General features: G+C 42.5%; 1 protein-coding gene across 8 annotated transcripts; it reads left to right on the forward strand.

Moving 5' to 3' along the window:
* The first annotated feature begins 1432 nt into the window (after window positions 1-1432).
* Window positions 1433-23454, forward strand: LOC311113547 (upstream stimulatory factor 2-like). Of its 8 annotated transcripts, XR_014611015.1 has the most exons (12): window positions 1457-2346; window positions 10855-10892; window positions 11176-11282; window positions 12419-12538; window positions 12812-12959; window positions 13274-13361; window positions 15001-15039; window positions 16110-16168; window positions 18768-18862; window positions 19291-19419; window positions 20083-20901; window positions 21801-23454. XR_014611015.1 is itself a non-coding variant. In XM_084156793.1 (11 exons), the coding sequence occupies exons 1-11, from the start codon at window positions 2306-2308 to the stop codon at window positions 20170-20172; spliced, it is 963 nt and encodes a 320-aa protein (XP_084012919.1). In that variant the 5' UTR covers window positions 1433-2305; the 3' UTR covers window positions 20173-23454. The 8 variants fall into 8 exon arrangements, 7 of the variants coding, with proteins under 7 accessions (XP_084012919.1, XP_084012922.1, XP_084012918.1 ...); XM_084156793.1 differs by having other exon boundaries at window positions 1433-2346; window positions 11179-11282; window positions 18768-18874; window positions 20083-23454; XM_084156792.1 differs by having other exon boundaries at window positions 1448-2346; window positions 18768-18874; window positions 20083-23454.
* Window positions 23455-23585: the final 131 nt, after the last annotated feature.

Genomic DNA, 23585 nt, shown 5'->3' on the forward strand with positions numbered 1-23585 from the left:
TATAAGAAATCCCGCTATGCCCTCAGACGAACCATCAAACAGGCAAAACGTCAATACAGGACTAAGATTGAATCCTACTACACTGGCTCTGACACTCGTCGGATGTGGCAGGGCTTGCAAACTATTACAGACTACAAAGGGAAACCCAGCCGCGAGCTGCCCAGTGACGTGAGCCTACCAGACGAGCTAAATGCCTTTTATGCTCGCTTCGAGGCAAGCAACACTGAAGCATGAATGAGAGCACCAGCTGTTCCGGACACCTGTGTGATCACGCTCTCCGTAGCCAATGTGAGCAAGACCTTTAAACAGGTCAACATTCACAAGGCCCCGGGGCCAGACAGATTACCAGGACGTGTACTCAGAGCATGTGTGGAACAACTGGCAAGTGTCTTCACTGACATTTTCAACCTCTCCTTGACTGAGTCTGTAATACCTACATGTTTCAAGCAGACCACCATAGTCCCTGTGCCCAAGAAAGCGAAGGTAGCCTGCCTAAATGACTAACGTCCCGTAGCACTCACGTCGTTAGCCATGAAGTGTTTTGAAAGGCTGGTCATGGTTCACATCAACATCATCATCCCGGAAACCCTAGACCCACTCCAATTCGCATACCGCCCCAACAGATCCACAGATGACGCAATCTTAATCACACTCCACACTGCCCTTTCCCACCTGGACAAAAGGAACACCTATGTGAGAATGCTGTTCATCGACTACAGCTCAGCGTTCAACACCATAGTGCCCACAAAGCTCATCACTAAGCTAAGGACCCTGGGACTGAACACCTCCCTCTGCAACTGGATCCTGGACTTCCTGACGGGCCGCCCCCAGGTGGTAAGGGTAGGCAACAACACATCTTCCACGCTGATCCTCAACACTGGGGCCCCTCAGGGGTGCGTGCTTAGTCCCCTCCTGTACTCCCTGTTCACCCATGACTGCATGGCCAAGCACAACTCCAACACCATCATTAAGTTCGCTGACGACACAACAGTGGTAGGCCTGATCACCGACAACGATGAGACAGACTATAGCGAGGAGGTCAGAGACCTGGCAGTGTGGTGCCAGGATAACAACCTCTCCCTCAATGTGAGCAAAACAAAGGAGCTGATCGCGGACTACAGGAAAAGGCAGGCTGAACAGGCCCCCATTAACATCGACGGGGCTGCAGTGGAGCGGGTCGAGAGTTTCAAGTTCCTTGGTGTCGGCAAGTAGTCTTAAGGCTAACTTCATCTTTAGAACCATAGGATCCTATGGTTCTAAGATTAACTTAGCCTTAAGATGCACAATCTAAAACTTTGTATTAAATCATATCAAATATGCAACATGTTCCTTGGTGGTCAATGGAAAATATCAGTGGAAGAATTATCTCCTACACATATCCTCTTAATGTAACTATTTCAATGTAACTATTATATATCAACCACTGTCTAGGTAGACTTTGCACCCGATTTTTATTTTATTGATTCAATGTTTACAAAGTGCTCAATGCAGCACAAATGGTACTGTTTGTTATTGTATTTCACTTTTCTTTGACGTGGTAGTCATGTGGTTAAAGCAAAAACCCGGATTCGATCTCAGCTCTCACCTGAATAAACCAACGTTATCAGCAGCATCATATGTCACATGAGCTTGATTTGGACTCCGAACACAGTTTCTAAACCATCTTTGGTGTAAATATCAGACATTAATTGAGGTGTAATTGTAATGTTTTGTAATAATACAAACGTTGACACGCAATGGATAGAATGGAATGGAGAAGGTTGAAAATTCATTTGAAACAGGGGCACATCAAATCAACATTGCAGTGTAGCCTACTGTACATAAAACACATTTCTACATACTCCTCTTCTAAGATCAAAAGTTGAACAAAAATAGACGCAGAGCAGGGCGGGGAATTAAAATCGCTAACACCAAAGGTCCACTCCATATTTTGTGAGACACGACGGAAGCTGGTTTCCTGCAGAGGTTTTGAGAGGAGAAAAAAACCCGAGCGTGACAAAACATTTACCGAAATTATTCGACGAATTACTGTGCCATAACCTTGCAACGAAACAATTCCAACAGTCCAAGTTGCTATCCTGACGACACAGACTCAAAGAAATTAGCAAAGTACGAGTAAAACGGTGAGAACGAGAGCGACATAAACCCCAGCCAGCGGCAGCGGTCTCCATTTTAACTTCGAGTCCGATATATGCCTCACGTGTCTTGGACTGTCTCTCTCACATGACCCGAGTGTTTGTTCCCGTGATCAGCACTTCCATCTACGCGTCTGTGTCACTGAATATCACATTTTATTTAAACCCTGATGGATATGCACCTCGAACAGAGTCTGGACACCGCGACAAGGTAATACAATGCCCTCCACTTCCTCTCCATCACGTATGGACGTCTCCTCTAGCAAGCGAAGGCCTGGCCTCCATTTTCTAGAAAACAGCTTGATTATGTGTAGTATAAACTAGATACAATAAAGTGGTTTATTTTAGTCATCTTTTTGCACAGCTAAGCTAGAAAATCCAATTAGAAAAGGGTTACAGTATAGCAAACGACTGCAGCATTTCATGCAAACACGGTTTTCTACGGTAGTTAATTTACAGTACTAGGTAAATAATCTAAATCTTGCTAGTAGTAGTAGTTAGCTAGCTAACGTTAGCTAACTAAACTAACGTTACCTAGCTAGTTAGGGCTATCCGTTTTGTTAACACTGAACTAACATTAGTTAGCTTACTAGATAGTTCGTTAGAGATATAACTTACAAAGTTAACTTGCTAGTTTACAGTTGGAATGTAGTTACTACATCCATTTTTGGACTTGTAAATTAAAGATGCACTATGTAGAAATCGCTCCACCATTTCCTGGTTGCTAAAATTATAATAATTCGCCTAATTTCAGTTGATGTGACAAAACAAGCAACTATAGTGTAGAGAATCATTGTACCGTCTAAACCGCAGTGAAATATATTTTCCATAACCAAACATATTGTATTTTTCAGCTGTGCAAAGCTGTCATCAAGGCAAAGGCTGGCTATTTTGAAGAATCTCAAATGTAAAATATATTTTGATTTGTTTAACACTTTTTTTGGTTACTACATGATTCCATATGTGTTATTTCATAGTTTTGATGTCTTCACAATTATTCTACAATGTAGAAAATAGTAAAACAAATAAAGTAAAACCCTGGAATGAGTAGGTGTTCTAAAACTTTTGACCTGTAGTGTATATATATTTATTTATTTAACCTTTATTTAACTAGGCAAGTCAGTTAAAGAACAAATTCTTATTTACAATGACGGCCTACCCCGGCCAACCCCTCCCCTAACCCGGATGACACTGGGCCAATTGTGCGCCGCCCTATTGGGCTCCCGATCACAGCTGGCTGTGATACACTCAGGGATCGAACCCGGGTCTGTAGTGACAGTGCAGTGATCACAAAACATTATTTCCCCTGTTATAGCCCAACTAGAAGATAAGCCATAAAAAGCCTGGGGAAAGTTGTGTAATTTAAATAAAAACAGAGAGGAAGAGGCAAACTTTAAGCTACTTTGGTGAATTTGCAAGGCATTGCGTGATTCAGATTACCAAAACATCATATACCTGAGATCCTGAGTGGCGCAGCGGTCTAAGGCACTGAAAAACAGAACAACCCCTAATATGAGTATACACCTGCTCTTTCAATGACATAGACTGACCAGGTGAATCCAGGTGAAAGCTATGATCCCTTATTGATGTCACTTGTTAAATCCACTTCAATCAGTGTAGATGAAGGGGAGGAGACCGGTTAAAGAAGGATTTTTAAGCCTTGAGACAATTGAGACATGGATTGTGTATGTGTGACATTTGGAGGATGAATGGGCAAGACAAAATATTTAAGTGACCTTGAACGGGGTATGGTTTTTCACGCTCAGCAGTTTCCTGTGTGTGTATCAAGAATGGTCCACCACCCAAAGGACATCCAGCCAATTTGACACAACTGTGGGAAGCATTGGCGTCAACATGGGCCAACATCCCTGTGGAATGCTTTCGACACCTTACAGTGAGGGGAAAAAGTATTTGATCCCCTGCTGATTTTGTATGTTTGCCCACTGACAAAGACATGATCAGTCTATAATTTTAATGGTAGGTTTATTTGAACAGTGAGAGACAGAATAACAACAACAAAAATCCAGAAAAACGCATGTCAAAAATGTTATAAATTGATTTGCATTTTAATGAGGGAAATAAGTATTTGACCCTTCTGCAAAACATGACTTAGTTCTTGGTGGCAAAACCCTTGTTGGCAATCACAGAGGTCAGACGTTTCTTGTAGTTGGCCACCAGGTTTGCACACATCTCAGGAGGGATTTTGTCCCACTCCTCTTTGCAGATCTTCTCCAAGTCATTAAGGTTTCGAGGCTGACGTTTGGCAACTCGACCCTTCAGCTCCCTCCACAGATTTTCTATGGGATTAAGGTCTGGAGACTGGCTAGGCCACTCCAGGACCTTAATGTGCTTCTTCTTGAGCCACTCCTTTGTTGCCTTGGCCGTGTGTTTGGGGTCATTGTAATGCTGGAATACCCATCCACGACCCATTTTCAATGCCCTGGCTGAGGGAAGGAGGTTCTCACCCAAGTCCATTGTCCCTTTGATGCGGTGAAGTTGTCCTGTCCCCTTAGCAGAAAAACACCCCCAAAGCATAATGTTTCATTTACATTACATTTTAGTAATTTAGCAGACGCTCTTATCCAGAGCGACTTACAGTTAGTGAAAGGATACGTATTTTCTATTTTTTTCATACTGGCCCCCCGTGGGAAACGAACCCACATCCCTGCCGGCCAAACCCTCCCCTACCTTGGACGACGCTGGACCAATTGTGCGCCGCCCATGGGTCTCCCGGTTGCGGCCGGCTGCGACAGAGCACAGCTAGCACTGTGATGCAGTGCCTTAGACCACTGCGCCACTCAGGAGTTTCCACCTCCATGTTTGACTGTGGGGATGGTGTTCTTGGGGTAATAGGCAGTATTCCTCCTCCTCCAAACACGGCGAGTTGAGTTGATGCCAAAGAGCTCCATTTTCGTCTCATCTGACCACAACACTTTCACCCAGTTCTCCTCTGAATCATTCAGATGTTCATTGGCAAACTTCAGACGGGCCTGTATATGTGCTTTCTTGAGCAGGGGGACCTTGCGGGCGCTGCAGGATTTCAGTCCTTCACAGCGTAGTGTGTTACCAATAGTTTTCTTGGTGACTATGGTCCCAGCTGCCTTGAGATCATTGACAAGATCCTCCCGTGTAGTTCTGGGCTGATTCTTCACCGTTCTCATGATCATTGCAACTCTACGAGGTGAGATCTTGCATGGAGCCCCAGGCCGAGGGAGATTGGCAGGTCTTTTGTGTTTCTTCCACTTGCGAATAATCGCACCAAGCTGCTTGGCGATGGTCTTGTAGCCCATTCCAGCCTTGTGTAGGTCTACAATCTTGTCCCTGACATCCTTGGAGAGCTCTTTGGTCTTGGCCATGGTGGAGAGTTTGGAATCTGATTGATTGATTGCTTCTATGGACAGGTGTCTTTTATACAGGTAACAAGCTAATCTCAGCTCGTTACCTGTATAAAAGACACCTGGGAGCCAGAAATCTTTCTGATTGAGAGGGGGTCAAATACTTATTTCCCTCATTTAAAATGCAAATCAATTTATAACATTTTTGACATGCGTTTTTCTGGATTTTGTTGTTGTTATTCTGTCTCTCACTGTTCAAATAAACCTACCATTAAAATTATAGACTGATCATTTCTTTGTCAGTGGGCAAACGTACAAAATCAGCAGGGGATCAAATACTTTTTTCCCTCACTGTAGGTGTTCCTAATGTTGGGTATACTCAGTGTGTGTTTGTGTTTAGTTTTTTTTATCATATCATATATATCAATAAAGGGAAACACTGTCCATTTGATTCTTGAAGATTATAACTGCCTCATGAGTTAAATGTGCTAAATGTAAAATGTCTCACCCATGTGGAAGCTAGGTGAATTGCAACAACAAATAGGCTGAATACAAACTCGGTGAGGAGGTTAGTGCTTTTTTAATGTCCCAAGGATCCCGTATAGCATAGACCATGGTGGTTACCACCCAAGATTTACTTTCAGTTTTGTCCACCAATTTTGTTAATGGAAATATATTTTACAGAGATTTAGATTCCCTACACTATTCAAATTGAGCGAAGAGTGTGGAATTTTAGCAACCAGGAACTGACACAGCGATTTCTACACCGGCCACTTGCCTCAGTCTGCCATTGTTTGTTGTGTTTGAGGAGGCTATGACCATGTCTTTTAGTGACGCCGATGGAAGAGAGGGATCAGTGGTGTAAAGCACTTAAGTAAAAATACTGCCATCTCTAAATGCTTTGTTTGTAAATGATGTCTGAGCGTTGGAGTATGCCCCTGGCTATCCGTAAATTAAAAAAACAAGAAATGGTTCCGTCTGGTTTGCTTAATATAAGGAATTTGAAATTATTAACACTTTTATTTTTTATACTTAAGTATATTTTAGCAATTACATTTACTTTTGATACTTAAGTATATTTAAAACCAAATACTTTTTGACTTTAACTCAAGTAGTATTTTACTGGATGACTGACTTTTACTTGAGTCATTTTCTATTAAGGTATCTTTACTTTTACTCAAGTATGACAGTTGGGTACTTTTTCCACTACTGAGAGGGATGGTGCTGTTTTCCCATCTTGACAACAGAAGCCGGTCTAGCTTTTGTTGTCAAATAGAAAGCAAAGACTTTTATAACCAACCCAAGATAGACCAGAGCCTGTCGTTTCCAATGGGAGCAAATTAATCATAATAATAATAATATGCCATTTAGCAGACGCTTTTATCCAAAGCGACTTACAGTCATGCGTGCATACATTTTTGTGTATGGGTGGTCCCGGGGATCGAACCCACTACCTTGGCGTTACAAGCGCCGTGCTCTACCAGCTGAGCTACAGAGGACCACATAGTTGGCAGAACGAGCAAGGAGATGGGAAGAGCCAAGCACGAGCTTGTAAGATCCTATTGTCGTGTTCTAGCATGTATTTGCGTATTTCCGTTAGGGAACGCCTACTCTGTGAAGTGTGCGTATGCAATAACTCAATTCGCCCTTTCACTCCTAAACAACGCAATACATTTTGGGGGGGCCAAGGGTAAAGTGTACAAAACACAGTCCACTCTGTTTGTTACAGATTCTAGTTTTGGAAACCAAAAACGGTATGGAGATCAAATGTTTAATCAATGAGAACATTTGTAGAATCTTCGCACTGCCGGCCACTGGGCTTCCTCTCATCACCATATTTGGTAGTGAGTGGAAACGCCAACCGGAGGCTTCACATTTTTACATCCAGTGAAATATCGGTGTAGAAAGTCTGCATTTTAGAATGTGATTTTGTATTGTGCCCAAATTATTTATTTGTGAAAAATGTTAAACTATGTTAAAACTATAATTTTGATGATATGGACGGTCAGTCATGGCATCCATAGCTCTGTTTATGAATTTGAGAGTGGTTACATTTCTCCAGGCCCATCCCTAATTTTTTTATTAGGTAACCATATTAACACCACACTGGCGGTCACGAGTTATGAAGGCAGTCACATTCCATGTGACCATTTACTCACGGTAATTAGCCTTCTCCAAGTTCTGATGCTGATGGTGGTCATTAGTAGCCTACCAAACTTGCTAACTGCCTGGTACTCAGCACTCTGTTGTCCCACTAATCACTCTGACATTCATGCAAATGTATGAAAAATCTAATCAAACTCTTCATGAGAGCCCATGAGCTCATGTTGCGCAACATTTCTATAGGCTATGCAATTGCATGAGAAAACAACAGTGATGGCCTCTTAAAAAGAGGAGGATCCCATCAGCTCTCTGTAGGCTTACTATATTTATTTATTTATCAACTTTCCCAATATTTAAGTACATTGCTTCTCTTTGCAACAGGAGTATAGCCTACCTGGCTGGCATGAAAATGAACCACGGAAAAGCGTCCTCCATTCGCCATTTTAAGTGCATAGATGACATGTATTTTTTTACCCTGCCCATGTTTCGAGACAGGTGCATGATAATGGTCCATTCTAAATCAAAACAAATTTGACACGTACATTATTTAGTATGTGTAAAGACTAGATTAAGTAGTGTGACAATATTAGCCTATCACTTGTAAATGATGCCCAGATTAAGGCAAGAAACAGCACATGCTTTTTTTGTGACCTTTTCAAATCACAGTCGCACACCTCATGTAGGCTAGTCCATAGACCTATATGTTTTGATAAGGTTTGTATCACAAATAAAGTGGCCAAATAACTTCTTTTAAAATGAAGCACATTCATCCACTTTATGAGTGTAGAGCCTAACTGGCATACAGGCCGCTTGTGAGTTTCAAGTTTGGGGAAGATCATTTTCACCATAAAAATGCACCTTTATAATAAAAGCATCACATGTATAATTACATTTGGTCACTTTTGAGAATGGGGTTTTCTTGCTAATGGAACATTTGCGCTTATAGCCTACTGCCCTGTGCGCATTGCGGCGTGTAAAATGTGAAGAAATAGACTATCAACATTTTAAGCTAAAAGTTCTCATCTGTTGCGTCAGGCTCATTGCTTAAAACATTTATTTTTAATGGTAGTGGTTGTATTAATGTGGGATCTATCGCATCCCACAACTGTCCCAGACTATGTTTGGAATATTTATTTCTCGCACAGAATAGAATAGGTCAACTTTTGTACTATGGGGGATAGTCGATTGACATAGACTAGTGCTTTTGCTGTTCATTAGGCCTACTCATCTTGTTAGCTGACAAAAAGTAAATGTGGACAGTTCTTCCCATATCTTCAGTATGCGCCTCGGAATTGGATAAGGACGAGCGCAGTTGCGTCCCCGATGTGTCTGTCTTCACTTGTAGCCTGTGAGAAAGACCCGATCACGTGGCGGAGAGCCATGTGAGTGATAGGTGCTTCGGCACGCAGCCGGGAGAAGGGAATTATAATTATTATATTCAGCCCAAGGGCACAACGGCCAGTGGCCGCAAAATGCATGGATTTTTTTTTGGGGGGGGGCTACGGCCACCCAAAGGGGATGCTGCTGGGAAATTTGAGGCATTATCAAGTGCTTGTCAAATTGTGAATGAGAGACTGATGAAGTGTGTGCAGCCTATGCAAAAAATAGAGCAGAGCTCATGCCTTTCATTCGACTTTTTTCAAATCATCATTAGTCGCATCATGCAGCCTTAGAATGTATTACAAATCTAAACATATAGCCCAATATTTGTATCACAACTAAAGTTGCATAAATAACTCTAAATTAAGCATATAGGAGTACCTGTTTCTTTGTTAACCGCTCAACACAGAATAGCCTCGTGCTCACTCCCTCAAATCGTTTGGAGAAAATATCCTTTCTATTTTATTCAGCTATGGTCAATTGTATTCTTCATACTATAAAATTGTCTAAAATAATGCCATGGAATTCTAAGCAAATCTTGTCTGCTAAATGAACTAGTGTAGCCCACAGACATTTGGCATAGCCAGATCAGTCCCTAACATAAGGACAACTCAGAGTATGCTATTCTGTTCTTCTGAAATAGACAACATTTTCTTCATATCATGCTTCTTTAGACCTGTCTGAAATCAATAATGGATTTATTGTGATGGTGTAGGCTATATTACATGGATTTATTATAATTTTTAAAATGTAGATGTTCCAAAGGTCTACATCAGTGGCTTGTAGGCAATGTGTGGAAGCCAGGAAATGCTAAATGTGTTTGTTAATGGTCAATTACCGTGAGACCGACAGTTATTTGCTTGACAATCACCGGCTGACAATTTCATGACCGCCTCAGCCCTAGGCGGGGTGAACACTTTATTGTTTCAATTGAAGGATTCTAGCTTTAAGGCTACCTTGACATCAGTAAATTGAGTTGCCAGCTTATGTTACTATTTTGTGAATGTCATTCATAACTAGCTTGTGCACTTATCTTTTCTAGCTAGCTAATTGGCAAGCTTGCTACTTTTCACTTTCAATGCAATGGCATGCACTAACAATGATTAGCTGTCAGCTGGATAGATGATGTATGCACATCTGCTCTTGACATCTTGTTGGAATATAGCTGAAAATGTAGTTAGCTAGTGTATTTGTTAGGGGTGTAACGATCCATCTACTACATCGATGTATCGATTTTATATTCCTATGATCCAACTACATCGATCTGTGCTCGGCGAGTTGGCCTTTTGGACAACATATATCAATCTAACATCGTTTTAAAATGTAATAAATCGATTGTATCGATACTAGGAAATAACCCATTGGATCTAAGCACGTCAGATTTTATATGGATGTTTTTTCTTAGCACTTTTAATGATAAAGGCTTTAAACATTACTCGATTCAGTCTGCCTATCCGTGACGTCATCGCCCTGCGCCAGCAGCAGCGCAAAGACAACAAAACATAGCATGGCGGACGACAGAGGAGAAGCCGACGAGCGAGAAATTATCAAGCCACCATTGCGGTCCTTACAAGAAACAGGAATCTAGGAAACTTCACCTGCACTGTCCAGTATCCAGGTATTTATTTCAGTCACACTGGTTGAATTTTTGGCTAAAAGGTTACTGAATCGATTTCAAGTCACTGAATCGTTTCGGATCGTATCGTTCTAAATGAACCAATATCGTCCTTGAATCGTATCGACAACCACGAATCGTGATACAAATCGAATCGTTGTTAAAACGAATCGTTACACCCCTAGTATTTGTACTTCACTGCCATATCCCCTACTCTATAATAACCTTGTCAGCTAGACCTTGCTTGCCTATGTTTAGAATTTCTCCTTGTTTATGTCCTCCTTAGTCACGAAAAACAAGAGGAGGAGGTCATCCAATTAGAAGGTAAGAATTGATGTTGGGTTGTGTGTGCCATGGTACATAAGTTCACCATTCTGACTCTTTCATACATTTCAAAGTACTGACATATTTCAGACATCCTCTTGAAAAACCTGCTACTTTAAAAATCAACCAAAGAACAGACTAAAAACACATGCCCAAGTGTCAAATTGTTTTAGGCCTAGCTTTTTGCAATGATGCTCCTTGCCTCACTAATTTCTCATCAAAGGATATCTGGGTGTTATTTTTCTCTGCTATCAATCCTCTCATTCCACTGTCCTTCTCTCAGGAGACGGGGGAGGGGAGCAGACTGCTGTTACCATAGGCAGTATTCAGCAGGCCCAGGCTTTCGCGGACCACAACATTCAGTACCAGTTCCGCTCTGAGGGTGGTCAGGTGGGTGTCCCGTGAACAGCGTTTTGGCAGTTTTCTGGTGGGACATTCCTAATTGACATATACTCTAGGAACATTCCGTATTGACACTGATTGCTGCCGTGGTCTTACTCTGTAGACAGTGCTGATTTTAGAAACATTGAACTAGCTGAATTCACATAGGTCTGTTTTTACTGTATGGGGGCAGTTTACTGCATCACTCAGTAGAGCAGGGATGGGCAACTCTGGTCCTCAGGGGCCGGAGTGGTGTCACACTTTCTTCCACATCCCTAGCAAACACAGCTGATTTTAAACTAATTGCATTCTAAACTGAACACCATGATTAGTTGATTATTGGAGTCAGGTGTGTTAGCTGGAGCAAAAGTGTGACACCAAGCAGGCCCCAGAGGACTGGAGTTGCCCATCCCTCCACTAGAGAATCAACCGCATCACAAAATGGAAAACCCTGAATAACCCTGTATTCAACACTAGCCTCTCCGTTGAATTGAGAGCCTTGTGTGCGTTCGCTTTGAACCCAGACAGCAGATCCGGCCAGGACACTGATATAGGCCTACAGGTTTGGATGTAGCATTGGGTCGTCAAATTGGTTGGTTAATTGTGAATGTATATGTCTACGCTTTTGTGGATTATCAGAGTGGATGTTATCTTCACATAAACCAATTTTTAGGTGAAGGATGAAGCTAGTTTGAGCTGGTCTGTTCGCTGCTCATTTGGAGTACACACAGCTGGTGTGAGTGATCATGTGATTCCAATCCCTTTCCTGGTTTGTCATGCGGCTGGTGTCACATGTTAGTCAGGAGGCGAGTCACATGATTAAGGGGTACAAAACCGGATTATTTTGAAACACCTGGCTGTTTTTATATTGAATCAGGCACATTCTGCAATATAATCATGTTGGGTGTGTGGATCACTTATAGGCCTAGCAGTATCATTCGATGTGCAAGGGCTTAAATACTATAGCCTAGGGTTTGAACCTCAATATGAGGTAACCAACCTGCAAGTACTGAAAACACAAAGTGACATTGAAATGACAGTGGTCAGGCTAGAAGGCATCCCAAGCTCTTTCTTGTAGAATTAATGACTCCAGTTTCTCTGTCTCCGTCTCCGTCTCTGTCTCTCTCTGTCTCTGTCTCCCTCAGGTGACTTACCGCGTTGTCCAGGTAACTGACCAGCAGCTGGAGGGGAGAGACGATGGGGGAGGGCCGGTTAGCGTGGTCTCCACGGCCGCCTTCCCCGGCGTTCCTCAAGCAGTGACCCAGGTAGGTACCAGAACACCAGGAACCAAGGCCGCTACTGTTACCCCTTACAATAACACAGTTCCTAATGGCTAAGGAGTGTGACATACTTCAGTAGACATTCATGGTTCAATCAAACTATTGATCGTTATACAAGTTATCTGTATATTTTTGTTATGCACGAATCAGGACACTTTTATATATGTCACTTGTAATGAATTATTTTCAAGTAATATCCATGTTGTACGTTAGTTGTCAGTAGGGCTTGCTAACCCTTCCCACCTTGTCCCCCGTCAGGCTGTGATCCAGAACCCTTTCAGTAATGGGGGTAGCCCCGTGGGAGAGACGCTGGGAGGGGAGACGCGCTTCGCCTACTTCTCACCTACGGCTGTGAGCGATGGCACTGTGTCTGTGCAGACCACCTCCGACCCCACACAGGCCGGGGGTGAGTCAGCGCTACCGCTACTTCTAATGCTAGGCTAGCAGTCTTCTGAGGGAAAAATACTGTCCCTCATTTTTGGTTCAAGTCCAGACAGACATAAAGAAGAATGACCACTTATCAAATTGACATTTGAGTACCATGACACAGTGCTGACTGAGAGAGATTAACTGTTCATCCCCTCAGCCACGAGGTTTGTCTCATTGCAAGAGTCCTGTGTCACTCAGCAAATTCTCCCTTAAGAGTTTGTCACTGAGGTCTCCAACCTGCCCCATTTTCTTTCTCTCTCTCTCGTTCCCGTGTCATCTCCTCTCCCACAGGTCAGTTCTACGTGATGATGACCCCTCCTGACGTCCTGCAGACAGGCACACAGCGAACCATAGCCCCGCGCACGCACCCCTACCCTGAGTGAGTATCAACCACACTGCTTCTTACTCTCCTCCTATGTCCCTCATTTTGGGGGGACTCTGAAAGGAGAGCCCATGCACACAGCAGTCTGAGCCACTCCAGATGTTAAGCAGTCAAAAACCTACCGACGCGGTCCTTACGTTCATCTTCCACAAGCATGTCAGACATGTTTTCCATGTAGGAACTAGCCTATACGCCTAGGTGTTATGCGATTTTTCTAGAGCTTCTAAGAGTTTTAGTTTACTTTGAGTCTGAGATGTATCAGTTAGACTGGAAAACTAAAAGTCACTGATATTGACTATTGAAAAAATAGTGTATTGACTATTCTCTCCAAAAACTGAAAGTAAAGCTGAACTGAATCCCCCTATTCCCTTCCATAGAGATTTGGGTTGAGCAAGAGCCAGACCTGGTCCTGGGTCAGACAGCACTGTGTGTGTGTGTGTAGTTTCCTTGAGCACTCTGCTGTTCTCTTGGGATGGGATGATATCATCACAGGGGTGTTGTGTTAGTGCATGTCCCTGTCCTTGTTGCCATGGTTTCCCCCTTCCTTGCCTACTTCCTCCTCAGTTGTTTATCTCTTTCACAATCATTAATATCCTTATCATGTGATTAAGCTATTCTCCTCAAACCACTCTGAATGAGTAACACTGAATCAAAACCAAACTAAATGATCTCTCATGACAAATTGATGATGAATGATATGTGTGTCAGTTAATTCATTTGACATTAGTGTTCTGGTTAATTTAGGAAATGAATGTAAATGTGCTTATTATTTTTCTATAAAGGCATACGGCATGCCCAGAGCCAAGGGGTGGCAATAAATTGGAAACATGCCCATAAACTGAACATATAATCTAGAAGGGAGAGTGCCAGGCAAGTGTTTGAATATAAAACGAGGAGTTGTGTGTTTGTTATGAGCTTGTGTTTCAAGGGTTCTGCACATAAGGGAAATGGTTTGGAAGAATAGGTCCAAAGTGCTTTTTTTATTTTTCATAATGCCGTGCTTGTTTTGCCATCCAGAACGAGCACATGATCCTCTCAAATCTAATTTGTTGGACTAAGTGGATATGCCTTGCCTTGTCATTTCCCTGCCTGTATGTGATGAACTCTTATTCTCGGGCCTGTGGAACAACATGGAGATTTTACACCTCTTATACTCCGAAAAAATACATTTACAATATAGCTTTAGGTAAAGGGGATGGCCACCAATTTACACACAGTAAGGTGTTGGGGTATGGTTTTGTTATTAAGACTGATCTTGACTCGTCCCAAGTTCTTAAGGCTGCTTGGGGCTTTTGTGTGGGATGTTCGTACAAGACTAGTTCTAGTGGCGGGCTGCAGTGATTCCCTAGTTCTCTTTGGCTACCAGTAAAGCTTTTATATACTTCACTGATAAATGTACAGTCTAAAAGGGCTGGATACCACTGCAGTGTGTGCTGCTGTCTAGGGAGGACTTGTTTTTTCTGTGGTTTGCCATTCAATTCTTCCTTTCCATATGTTTTTCTTGTGGTGTGATAATTTGTGTATTTGATTTATTCTTACATCAACAATGCATAAACTAATCCATGACTGAGCATATTTGATCTGTGCAAAAAATGAAATTAAATGAAAACTTCCACCGCTTACCTGCCGTTCGCAGAGACGAAAACGAGCTGCTGCAACATGACGGTTTAAACTGGTGAGGACAACTTCCACATCCCCCCTCCCCATGCAACCAATGAACCAATCAAATTAGGCCTAGATCATATACTACAAGGAAGAAAGAACAATCATACCACCTCCTTATTCCCTTTAGTACAATTCCCTGGTGAATATGTTAGACCCTTGATGTGATTTTAAGCTACATTTAGCATTGGAAGATGTGTGTACTCTTTGATGGTAGTCCTGATTGCCATGAGTTGTTTCTGTTCAGTTCTGTATGACCTTGAATAGCTAGGTTAAAGTAAAAACAGTCCATTTTGATTTAGCTTGCTTTTTAATTGCTTTTACTCATTAGATGTGGAAAAGGTAAGTGCACTGCGTGAACACCAGCCATTTTGGTTTAATTTATGACACAATTCATTAGACGGATTAAAGCTTTGTCAAGGTAAGTGCTGTCGAATTGTATTAGTTTACTGCCGCGGCCCTGCGCATCTCGTCTCCAGTGCCTTCGTGAGCTCATCTGGCTGTCACGTATGAGGAACTTAATTAAAGAATACCTAGGGGAAGACACACACACACACACACAGAGGAGAAACAGTTGTCATTAGCCTTACTCTGGACACCAATGTGACAACATCGCAATTTAGGACCATAATGAAGCCCGCGCCTTAGACTCTCTCTGGGGTATAGCGGGGAAGGGCACGTACACCTCCGACACCTCCAAGAAATCTGCCTGTCCAGACGGCCGTCAGTAATACAGTAGTTCCAGTCACTGCGTCTCGCTGTCAGCCCCAAGGATGGTGTTATTACCGCATATGCTGCCACATACGGCTGCTTCAGATCAGCACGGCTGCCCAAGGTGGTGCTTGGCGGCGCCCCCTGCAGAGTATGGCTCTGGTGCCTGAGTGGTGTGTAATTGTAAAGGGGTGAGGTGCTTTGAGATAGTAGTTCTGGTGGGGAATTTTTGCACTGGATTAGTTGCGTGGAGCGCTGCAGTCTGAAGATTTTTCTTTTAGTCTGAAGAGTTGCACCTGTTTGTATGGAGGTGGACTGAAGACTCCCGGGTTTTGAAAATGTGTGAAATGTTCTATTTGTTTGTGTCTGTAGGAAAATGGATGGCCCACGGACACCCAGAGATGAAAGGAGGAGAGCTCAACACAATGAAGGTGAGCAAAGGGAAGGGCGTACATCACCCACAATCCTCCCTGATTAATGTTCTCTTAGAAGATACATTACATGGCCAAAAGTATGTGGACACCTGCTCATCGAACACCTTCTAAAATCACGGGCATTAATATGGAGTTGGTACCCCCTTTGCTGCTATAACAGCCTCCTCTCTTCTGGGAAGGCTTTCCGCTAGATGTTGGAACATTGCTGCGGGGACTTGCTTCCATTCAGCCACGAGCATTAGTGAGATTGGGCGACTAGGCCTGGCTCGCAGACGGCGTTCCAATGAATCCCAAAGGTGTTAGATGGGGTTGAGGTCAGGGCTCTGTGCAGGCCAGTCAAGTTCTTCCACACCGATCTCAACAAACAATTTCTGTATGGACTTTGCTTTGTGCACAGTGGTATTGTCATGCTGAAACAGGAAAGGGCCTTCCCCAAACTGTTGCCACAAAGTTAGAATGTAATTTTATGCCGTAGCGTTAAGATTTCCGTTCACTGGAACTAAGGGGCCTAGGCCAAACCATTATTCCTCCTCCACCAAACTTTACAGTTGGCACTATGCGTTTGGGCAGTTAGCGTTCTCCTGGCATCCGCCAAACCCAGAATAGTCCGTCGGACTGCCAGATGGTGAAACATGATTCATCACTCCAGAGAACGCGTTTCCACTGCTCCAGAGTCCACTGCTCCAGAGTCCAATGACAGATAGCTTTACACCACTCCAGCCAATCTTAGGCTCGTGTGGGGCAGCTCGGCCATGGAAACCCATTTCATTAAGCTCCCGACGAACAGTTGTTGTGCTGATGTTGCTTCCAGAGGCAGTTTGGAACTCGGTATTGAGTGTTGCAACCGAGGACAGACTATTTTTACGCGCTTCAGCACTCGCCGGTCCCGTTCTGGGAGCTTGTGTGGCCTACCGCTTTGCGGCTGAGCCATTGTTGCTCCTAGACGTTTCCACTTCATAAAACAGCACTTGCAATTGACTGGGGCAGCTCTAGCAGGGCAGAAATTTGATGAACTGACTTGTTAGAAAGGTGGCATCCTATGACGGTGCCACGTTGAAAGTCACTGAGCTCTTCAGTATGGGCCATTCTACTGCCAATGTTTGTCTATGGAGATTGCATGGCTGTGTGCTCGATTTTATACACCTGTCAGCAACGGGTGTGGCTGAAATAGTTGAATCTACTAATTTGAGGGGGAGTCCACATACGTTTGGCCATGTACTGTATGCAATATCTTGTTGAATTTCTTTTTAGATGAGGTGCACCGTATGATGTTTTAATGTTTCTTTTTTTATGTTTGAAGCCAAAGCCACATTAAGTGAACAATATATACTTTTTCTAATTCAAACCCAGAGACTCTTCTCAAATCCCTCTTTAGAAGCACTTTTTGGGAATTAAATGTTGTATATCAACCAACCACTAGAGGGTACTGTTGAACTGTCAGATGTTCCCACAATGTCACATGTCTAGCTAAGTGACTATTCAAGGCATACAGAGAAAAATATCCACTTAGACACTAACCACTCCCCATATGTATCCCTAATGTTCACTCCCCGTATGTATCCCTATTGTTCACTCCCCGTATGTATCCCTAATGTTCACTCCCCGTATGTATCCCTAATGTTCACTCCCCGTATGTATCCCTATTGTTCACTCCCCGTATGTATCCCTAATGTTCACTCCCCGTATGTATCCCTAATGTTCACTCCCCGTATGTATCCCTATTGTTCACTCCCCGTATGTATCCCTAATGTTCACTCCCCGTATGTATCCCTAATGTTCACTCCCCGTATGTATCCCTAATGTTCACTCCCCGTATGTATCCCTATTGTTCACTCCCCGTATGTATCCCTAATGTTCACTCCCCGTATGTATCCCTAATGTTCACTCCCCGTATGTATCCCTAATGTTCACTCCCCGTATGTATCCCTAATGTTCACTCCCCGCATGTATCCCTAATGTTCACTCCCCGCATGTATCCCTAATGTTCACTCCCCGTATGTATCCCTATTGTTCACTCCCCGTATGTATCCCTAATGTTCACTCCCCGTATGTATCCCTAATGTTCACTCCCCGTATGTATCCCTATTGTTCACTCCCCGTATGTATCCCTATTGTTCACTCCCCGTATGTATCCCTATTGTTCACTCCCCGTATGTATCCCTAATGTTCACTCCCCGTATGTATCCCTATTGTTCACTCCCCGTATGTATCCCTAATGTTCACTCCCCGCATGTATCCCTAATGTTCACTCCCCGTATGTATCCCTAATGTTCACTCCCCGTATGTATCCCTAATGTTCACTCCCCGTATGTATCCCTATTGTTCACTCCCCGTATGTATCCCTAATGTTCACTCCCCGTATGTATCCCTATTGTTCACTCCCCGTATGTATCCCTAATGTTCACTCCCCGTATGTATCCCTAATGTTCACTCCCCGTATGTATCCCTAATGTTCACTCCCCGTATGTATCCCTATTGTTCACTCCCCGTATGTATCCCTAATGTTCACTCCCCGTATGTATCCCTATTGTTCACTCCCTGTATGTATCCCTATTGTTCACCTCTTTCTCTGAACCTGTTCTGTGTGTCTCAACAGTTGAGAGGCGGCGGAGAGACAAGATCAACAATTGGATCGTCACGCTCTCCAAAATCATCCCCGACTGCAACATAGACAGCACTAAGACGGGGGCGGTAAGTCACTCTGTAAGGCACTCTCAGCAGCTTTGTCTTGTGTGTGTGTGTGTACACATTTTAATATACTTGTGAGTACCAGAAGTCTTCACAAGAATAGTAAACCGACTTAAATTCAGAGAAGTGAGGACATATTGCCGGTCCTCCCTTGTATAAAGGCTATATTAGGCTTAGGGGTTAGGTTAAGGTTAGGCTTAGGGAAAATATGATTTTGAATGGGATTAAATTGTGTGTGTGTGTGTGTGTGTGTGTGTGTGTGTGTGTGTGTGGGGGGGGGGGGGGGCAAGCAGTTTGCATTCATTTAAACACCTGTGTGTGTGTATTGGTATTTTATTAGGATCCCCACTAGCTGTTGCGAAAGCAGGAGCTACTCTTCCTGGGGTCCACAAGGCAGGATGTCTTATTGAACTCTTCTCTCCTTCCCCCAGAGTAAAGGGGGCATCCTGTCTAAGGCGTGTGACTACATCCGAGAGCTCCGTCAGAATAACCAGAGGCTCCTGGACGGTGTCAAAGAGGTGGAGAGAGTACAGGTGGACAACGAGCTCTGCAGACAGCAGGTAAAACAGCCTAGAAAGAACGCTATCACAAAGAATCAGAGGCCTAGCCTGGTCCCGGATCTGTTTGTGCTGTCTTGCCAACTTCTATGGTCATTGTCAGGCCAAACATAGGAGTTGGCAAGACCACACAAACATATCTGTGACCAGGCTATCACATTCCTGCGAACCGAAAGGATTAATATTCAAACAAATGTAGGTGTTTCATTACATTTAACGTTCATTTTACGTTTGACAACCGAAGTGCCATTTTTACAATGTCAAAATGAAGTTATAGCATAGATTTATATGGAGAGTGTTTTGAATTTCATTACTTACTGAATCCCAAAGCACCGTTCTTCATGTCCTCATTCTAATGCTCAGAAGCGAACAGTCTCCAGTCCTGTGGGGGAGAGAGAGGCAGTGAGTGTGTGCTAGCCCAGAGGAGAAGCTGAGATGATAGTACAGTACCTTGAGATTTAAAACAGATGGATGTTATGGCCAGGATTGTCCAAAACTTTTGTTGAAAAGTTTATACAACAGACATTTCTGTCTAGTTCTAGAATCATTGAAAGAACAAGTGAGGCCTAGAAGTTGACGTTGCATTTTGCTAAGTTGCTGCTCATTTATTGATTACATTGAGGTCACCCATTGTTGTTCATTGGCGGACATTGTTGTTTGTCTCAGATCGAGGAGCTGAAGAATGAGAATGCCCTTCTCCGAGCGCAACTCCAGCAGCACGGCATCGAGAGCGTGGGCGAGACGCCGCCACAATGAATGAGGGAGACTGGGAGAGCGGGATTGGTAGAAGGAAGAGGAGGATGAGGCAGACTGGAGATGACACATAGGAACAGAACAAAACAAACGAGCTACTGAAGAATCACTCCTTTTCACAGTCGCAGACAGTTAGACAGTCTTCCCTGGCCTCATCTTTGAGGCTGCATCCGAGACTCTTGGCAGGCTCCTGCTGCTTTGTTGGCTGCACTTGACTGATCCAGGACCAGTCGAAATGACAAAAGAAGCCACCGTGTAGACAATATACGTGTCTCAGAGAGAGAAGAGGTCACAACCACCAGAGAAACCCTCTGCACAACTCCTCCCTCCCTTTCTATATTTATTTAGTTCTTTACCTGTGGACTGTGATGTTGGAGATTTTATTGAGTTACGTTGTTGTTTTCCCCCATTTTCTTCAGTCATGTTCTTAATTTAACTGTCGTTATGCATTTATTTTAGTCTGTATTTGTGGTTGAGGTTCATATTACCATTTTGTTACGTTAGCGGTTTAAAATGATTAGTTATTGTATTGTTAACAATATGCCTGGAGAGACTCATTTAGAAAAGCTCATGTATCCCAGAGGAATAGATTATGTATGAGTGTGGTAGGCTACCAGCCAGTAGAACAGAGAACACGGTACAAATAAACTGCTGAATTGCAGCACCATGTGAAAGAATGCCTTGATAGTTGGCAATATTATTAGGTGTTTTTGAAAGTGACACCAATATACAGTTAGCTCAAAGTATTGGGACAGTGACACATTTTGTTGTTTTGGCTCTGTACTCCAGCACTTTTAAATTACACAATGACTATGAGGTTCAAGTGCAGACTGTCAGCTTTAATTTGGGGGTATTTTTATCCATATCAGGTGAACCGTTTAGAAATGACAGCACTTTTTGTACATAGACCCCCCCCATGTTAGGGGACCAAAAGTATTTGGATAAATTCACTTGTGTAATAAAGTAGTCAAAAGTTTAGTATTTGGTCCCATATTCCTAGCACACAATGATTACATAAAGCTTGTGACTCTACAAACTTGTTGGATGCATTTGCTGTTTGTTTTGATTGTGTTTCAGATAATTTTGTGCCCAATAGAAATCAATGGTAAATAATGCATTGTGTCATTTTGTAGTCACCTTTATTGTAAATTAGAATATAATATGTTTCTAAACACTTCTACATTGATGTGGATGCTACCATGATTATGGATAGTCCTGAATGAATCTTGAATAATGATGAGTGAAAGTTAGAGGCACAAATATCATACCCCCAAGACATGCTAACCTCTCACCATTACGATAACAGTGGAGGTTAGCATTTTTGGGGGGGGTGTGATGTTTATGCCTTTTAACTTTCTCACTCATCATTATTCACGATTCATTCAGGACTATCCGTAATCATCAAACACAACCGAACAAACAGCAAATGAATCCAACAAGTTGAGTAGTCACAAGCTTGATGTAATCATTGCATGCTAGGAATATGGGACCAAATACTAAACTTTTGACTACTTTAATACACAAATAAATTTGTCACAATACTTTTTGTCCCCTAAAATGTACAAAAAGTGCTGTAATTTCTAAACAGCACCTGATATGGATAAAAAATACCCGCAAATTAAAGCTGACAGTCTGCACTTTAACCTCAGTCATTATATCATTTCAAATCCAAAGTGCTGGAGTACAGAACCAAAACAACAAATGTGTCAATGTCCCATTACTTTTGGAGCTCACTGAATCTCAAGGATGCAATTTTGCTGTACCAAGAGGAATAGCTGTGCTTTGCCCAATATCAATTTACATTGCTAGCATTAACAGTCCTGTTTTAAAATAGCATCCATGCAACGTTATATAAATGTTTCATGTTGAAGTAAAGCCAATGGCCACTGGCGTTAGTGGGAAAATAAATGGTAATTAATTTACTTTGTACGCTGGCCCTTTTCTACAATTATGCAATTTAATACACATCCTCTTTAAGGCTGGTTTGAGACTGTGGCCGGGTGAGATTGTAGGGCATCTGATAGACCACTGATACTGCCTCGGAGAGAAAGGTTGACCTCTTGAAATGTCACCTGACATATAAAGTGAGTGTAAATGTATATGTTTCGGGGTGGAACCTGTATCACAGGCTGCATCTGAAATGGCACACTATTATTTAGTGCACTACTTTTGATCAACAGTTTATGTAGGGGATAGGGTGCCATTTCAGACACTACCAAGATTAATTTCAACATTGTCATATTAAACTCACTCTTGAGTAAGCGAAAGTGCATAGAGTTCACCACTGCTAAGCTAAATTTAGCAGCTACAGAAGTTTGGATATATTTTGCGAATGTGTGTATGATGTATCTGTGTCTTGATATGTGTAAGAATAACCACAAGTTTCATGTCTAGCGTTTGCTTTTATTTTTGTAACCAACACATCAAATGGAGCTCAATACACCCAGGGAAAAAGACTCTGGAGAGAATAATTGAACCAACTCACTGCTCAAGATAGAAACCAAGAACAGAGAAACTTCCCACCCTTGCACTTCGTATCTGTGCTCTGAATTTCCTCTCCTTGCAAACAGGAATGGATGCTAATAAAAACTTGGAAAATATTTAATCTCAGACACTCTTTCACTCTGTAGGACAATAACCAAGTTGAAATGCATTCAACAGACAAACAGGCAAGATGAAGGTGATGATGGAAATAATACCAATGTTGATGATGACTGAATTTGCAACGTATTTTCTTCTGAATTTGGGAGAAATTGGAATAGGTAAATTAGTGTTTTAGTCCCTTATCGGGGAGTTTTAGCCATGTACTGTCTGGCTCCGGAATCAGCAAAGCAGCACTAATACTCAACCCTACGAAAAGTCATGTATACTCAATAATTCCACCTCGACAAGCTCTCCTACTCTGTGAACTTGTGCTTTGTAAGTGCAGAATAATTTTTTTTAACCTGTTTTGCTCGATACTGTCTCTCAGAACTGTTGCTCTTAAGCTGAATATAGCCAAAGTCGATTGATATTGTTTATTTTGCAGTAGAATTCTACACATTTAGTGGGACGTGAGCACGGTCAATTATTGTGAAAAGAAGGAATAAGGTAGCGAAATGAAATTATGTTGGGTGTAGTTAAGTAAGTTAATTTTATGTTTGTTTTTCTTTTTTGAAATGGCAAAAACAACATTTACCAACCTCTATCCCCTGTAGCAGCCTTGCTATTCTCAGGTTAGATTATAGAACTTTTATAAGTAAAATTGCAGAAAAATAAATAATTGACTTGCTAATAACCTTGTCAGCATGTGTTCTGGCTCATTGTCTTTTCCCCTATATAGAATGTCATCCATTCTAATGTATTCGTACTTGTTAAGATAAGGTAGGTCTACTAATACTGTATATTAATAACAAAGGTTGAAGATAATTAGTAAG

Source organism: Coregonus lavaretus (assembly GCF_964263955.1).
Source record: "Coregonus lavaretus genome assembly, chromosome: 3".
Classification (NCBI taxonomy): Eukaryota; Metazoa; Chordata; class Actinopteri; order Salmoniformes; family Salmonidae; genus Coregonus; species Coregonus lavaretus.

Coding starts and splice junctions, on each gene's coding strand:
- LOC311113547 (XM_084156792.1), top strand. CDS start 2,306: ATGGATATGCACCTCGAACAGAGTCTGGACACCGCGACAAG. Junction 2,347..10,854: donor AGTCTGGACACCGCGACAAG/GTAATACAATGC, acceptor TGTCCTCCTTAG/TCACGAAAAACAAGAGGAGG. Junction 12,539..12,811: donor TTCCTCAAGCAGTGACCCAG/GTAGGTACCAGA, acceptor GTCCCCCGTCAG/GCTGTGATCCAGAACCCTTT.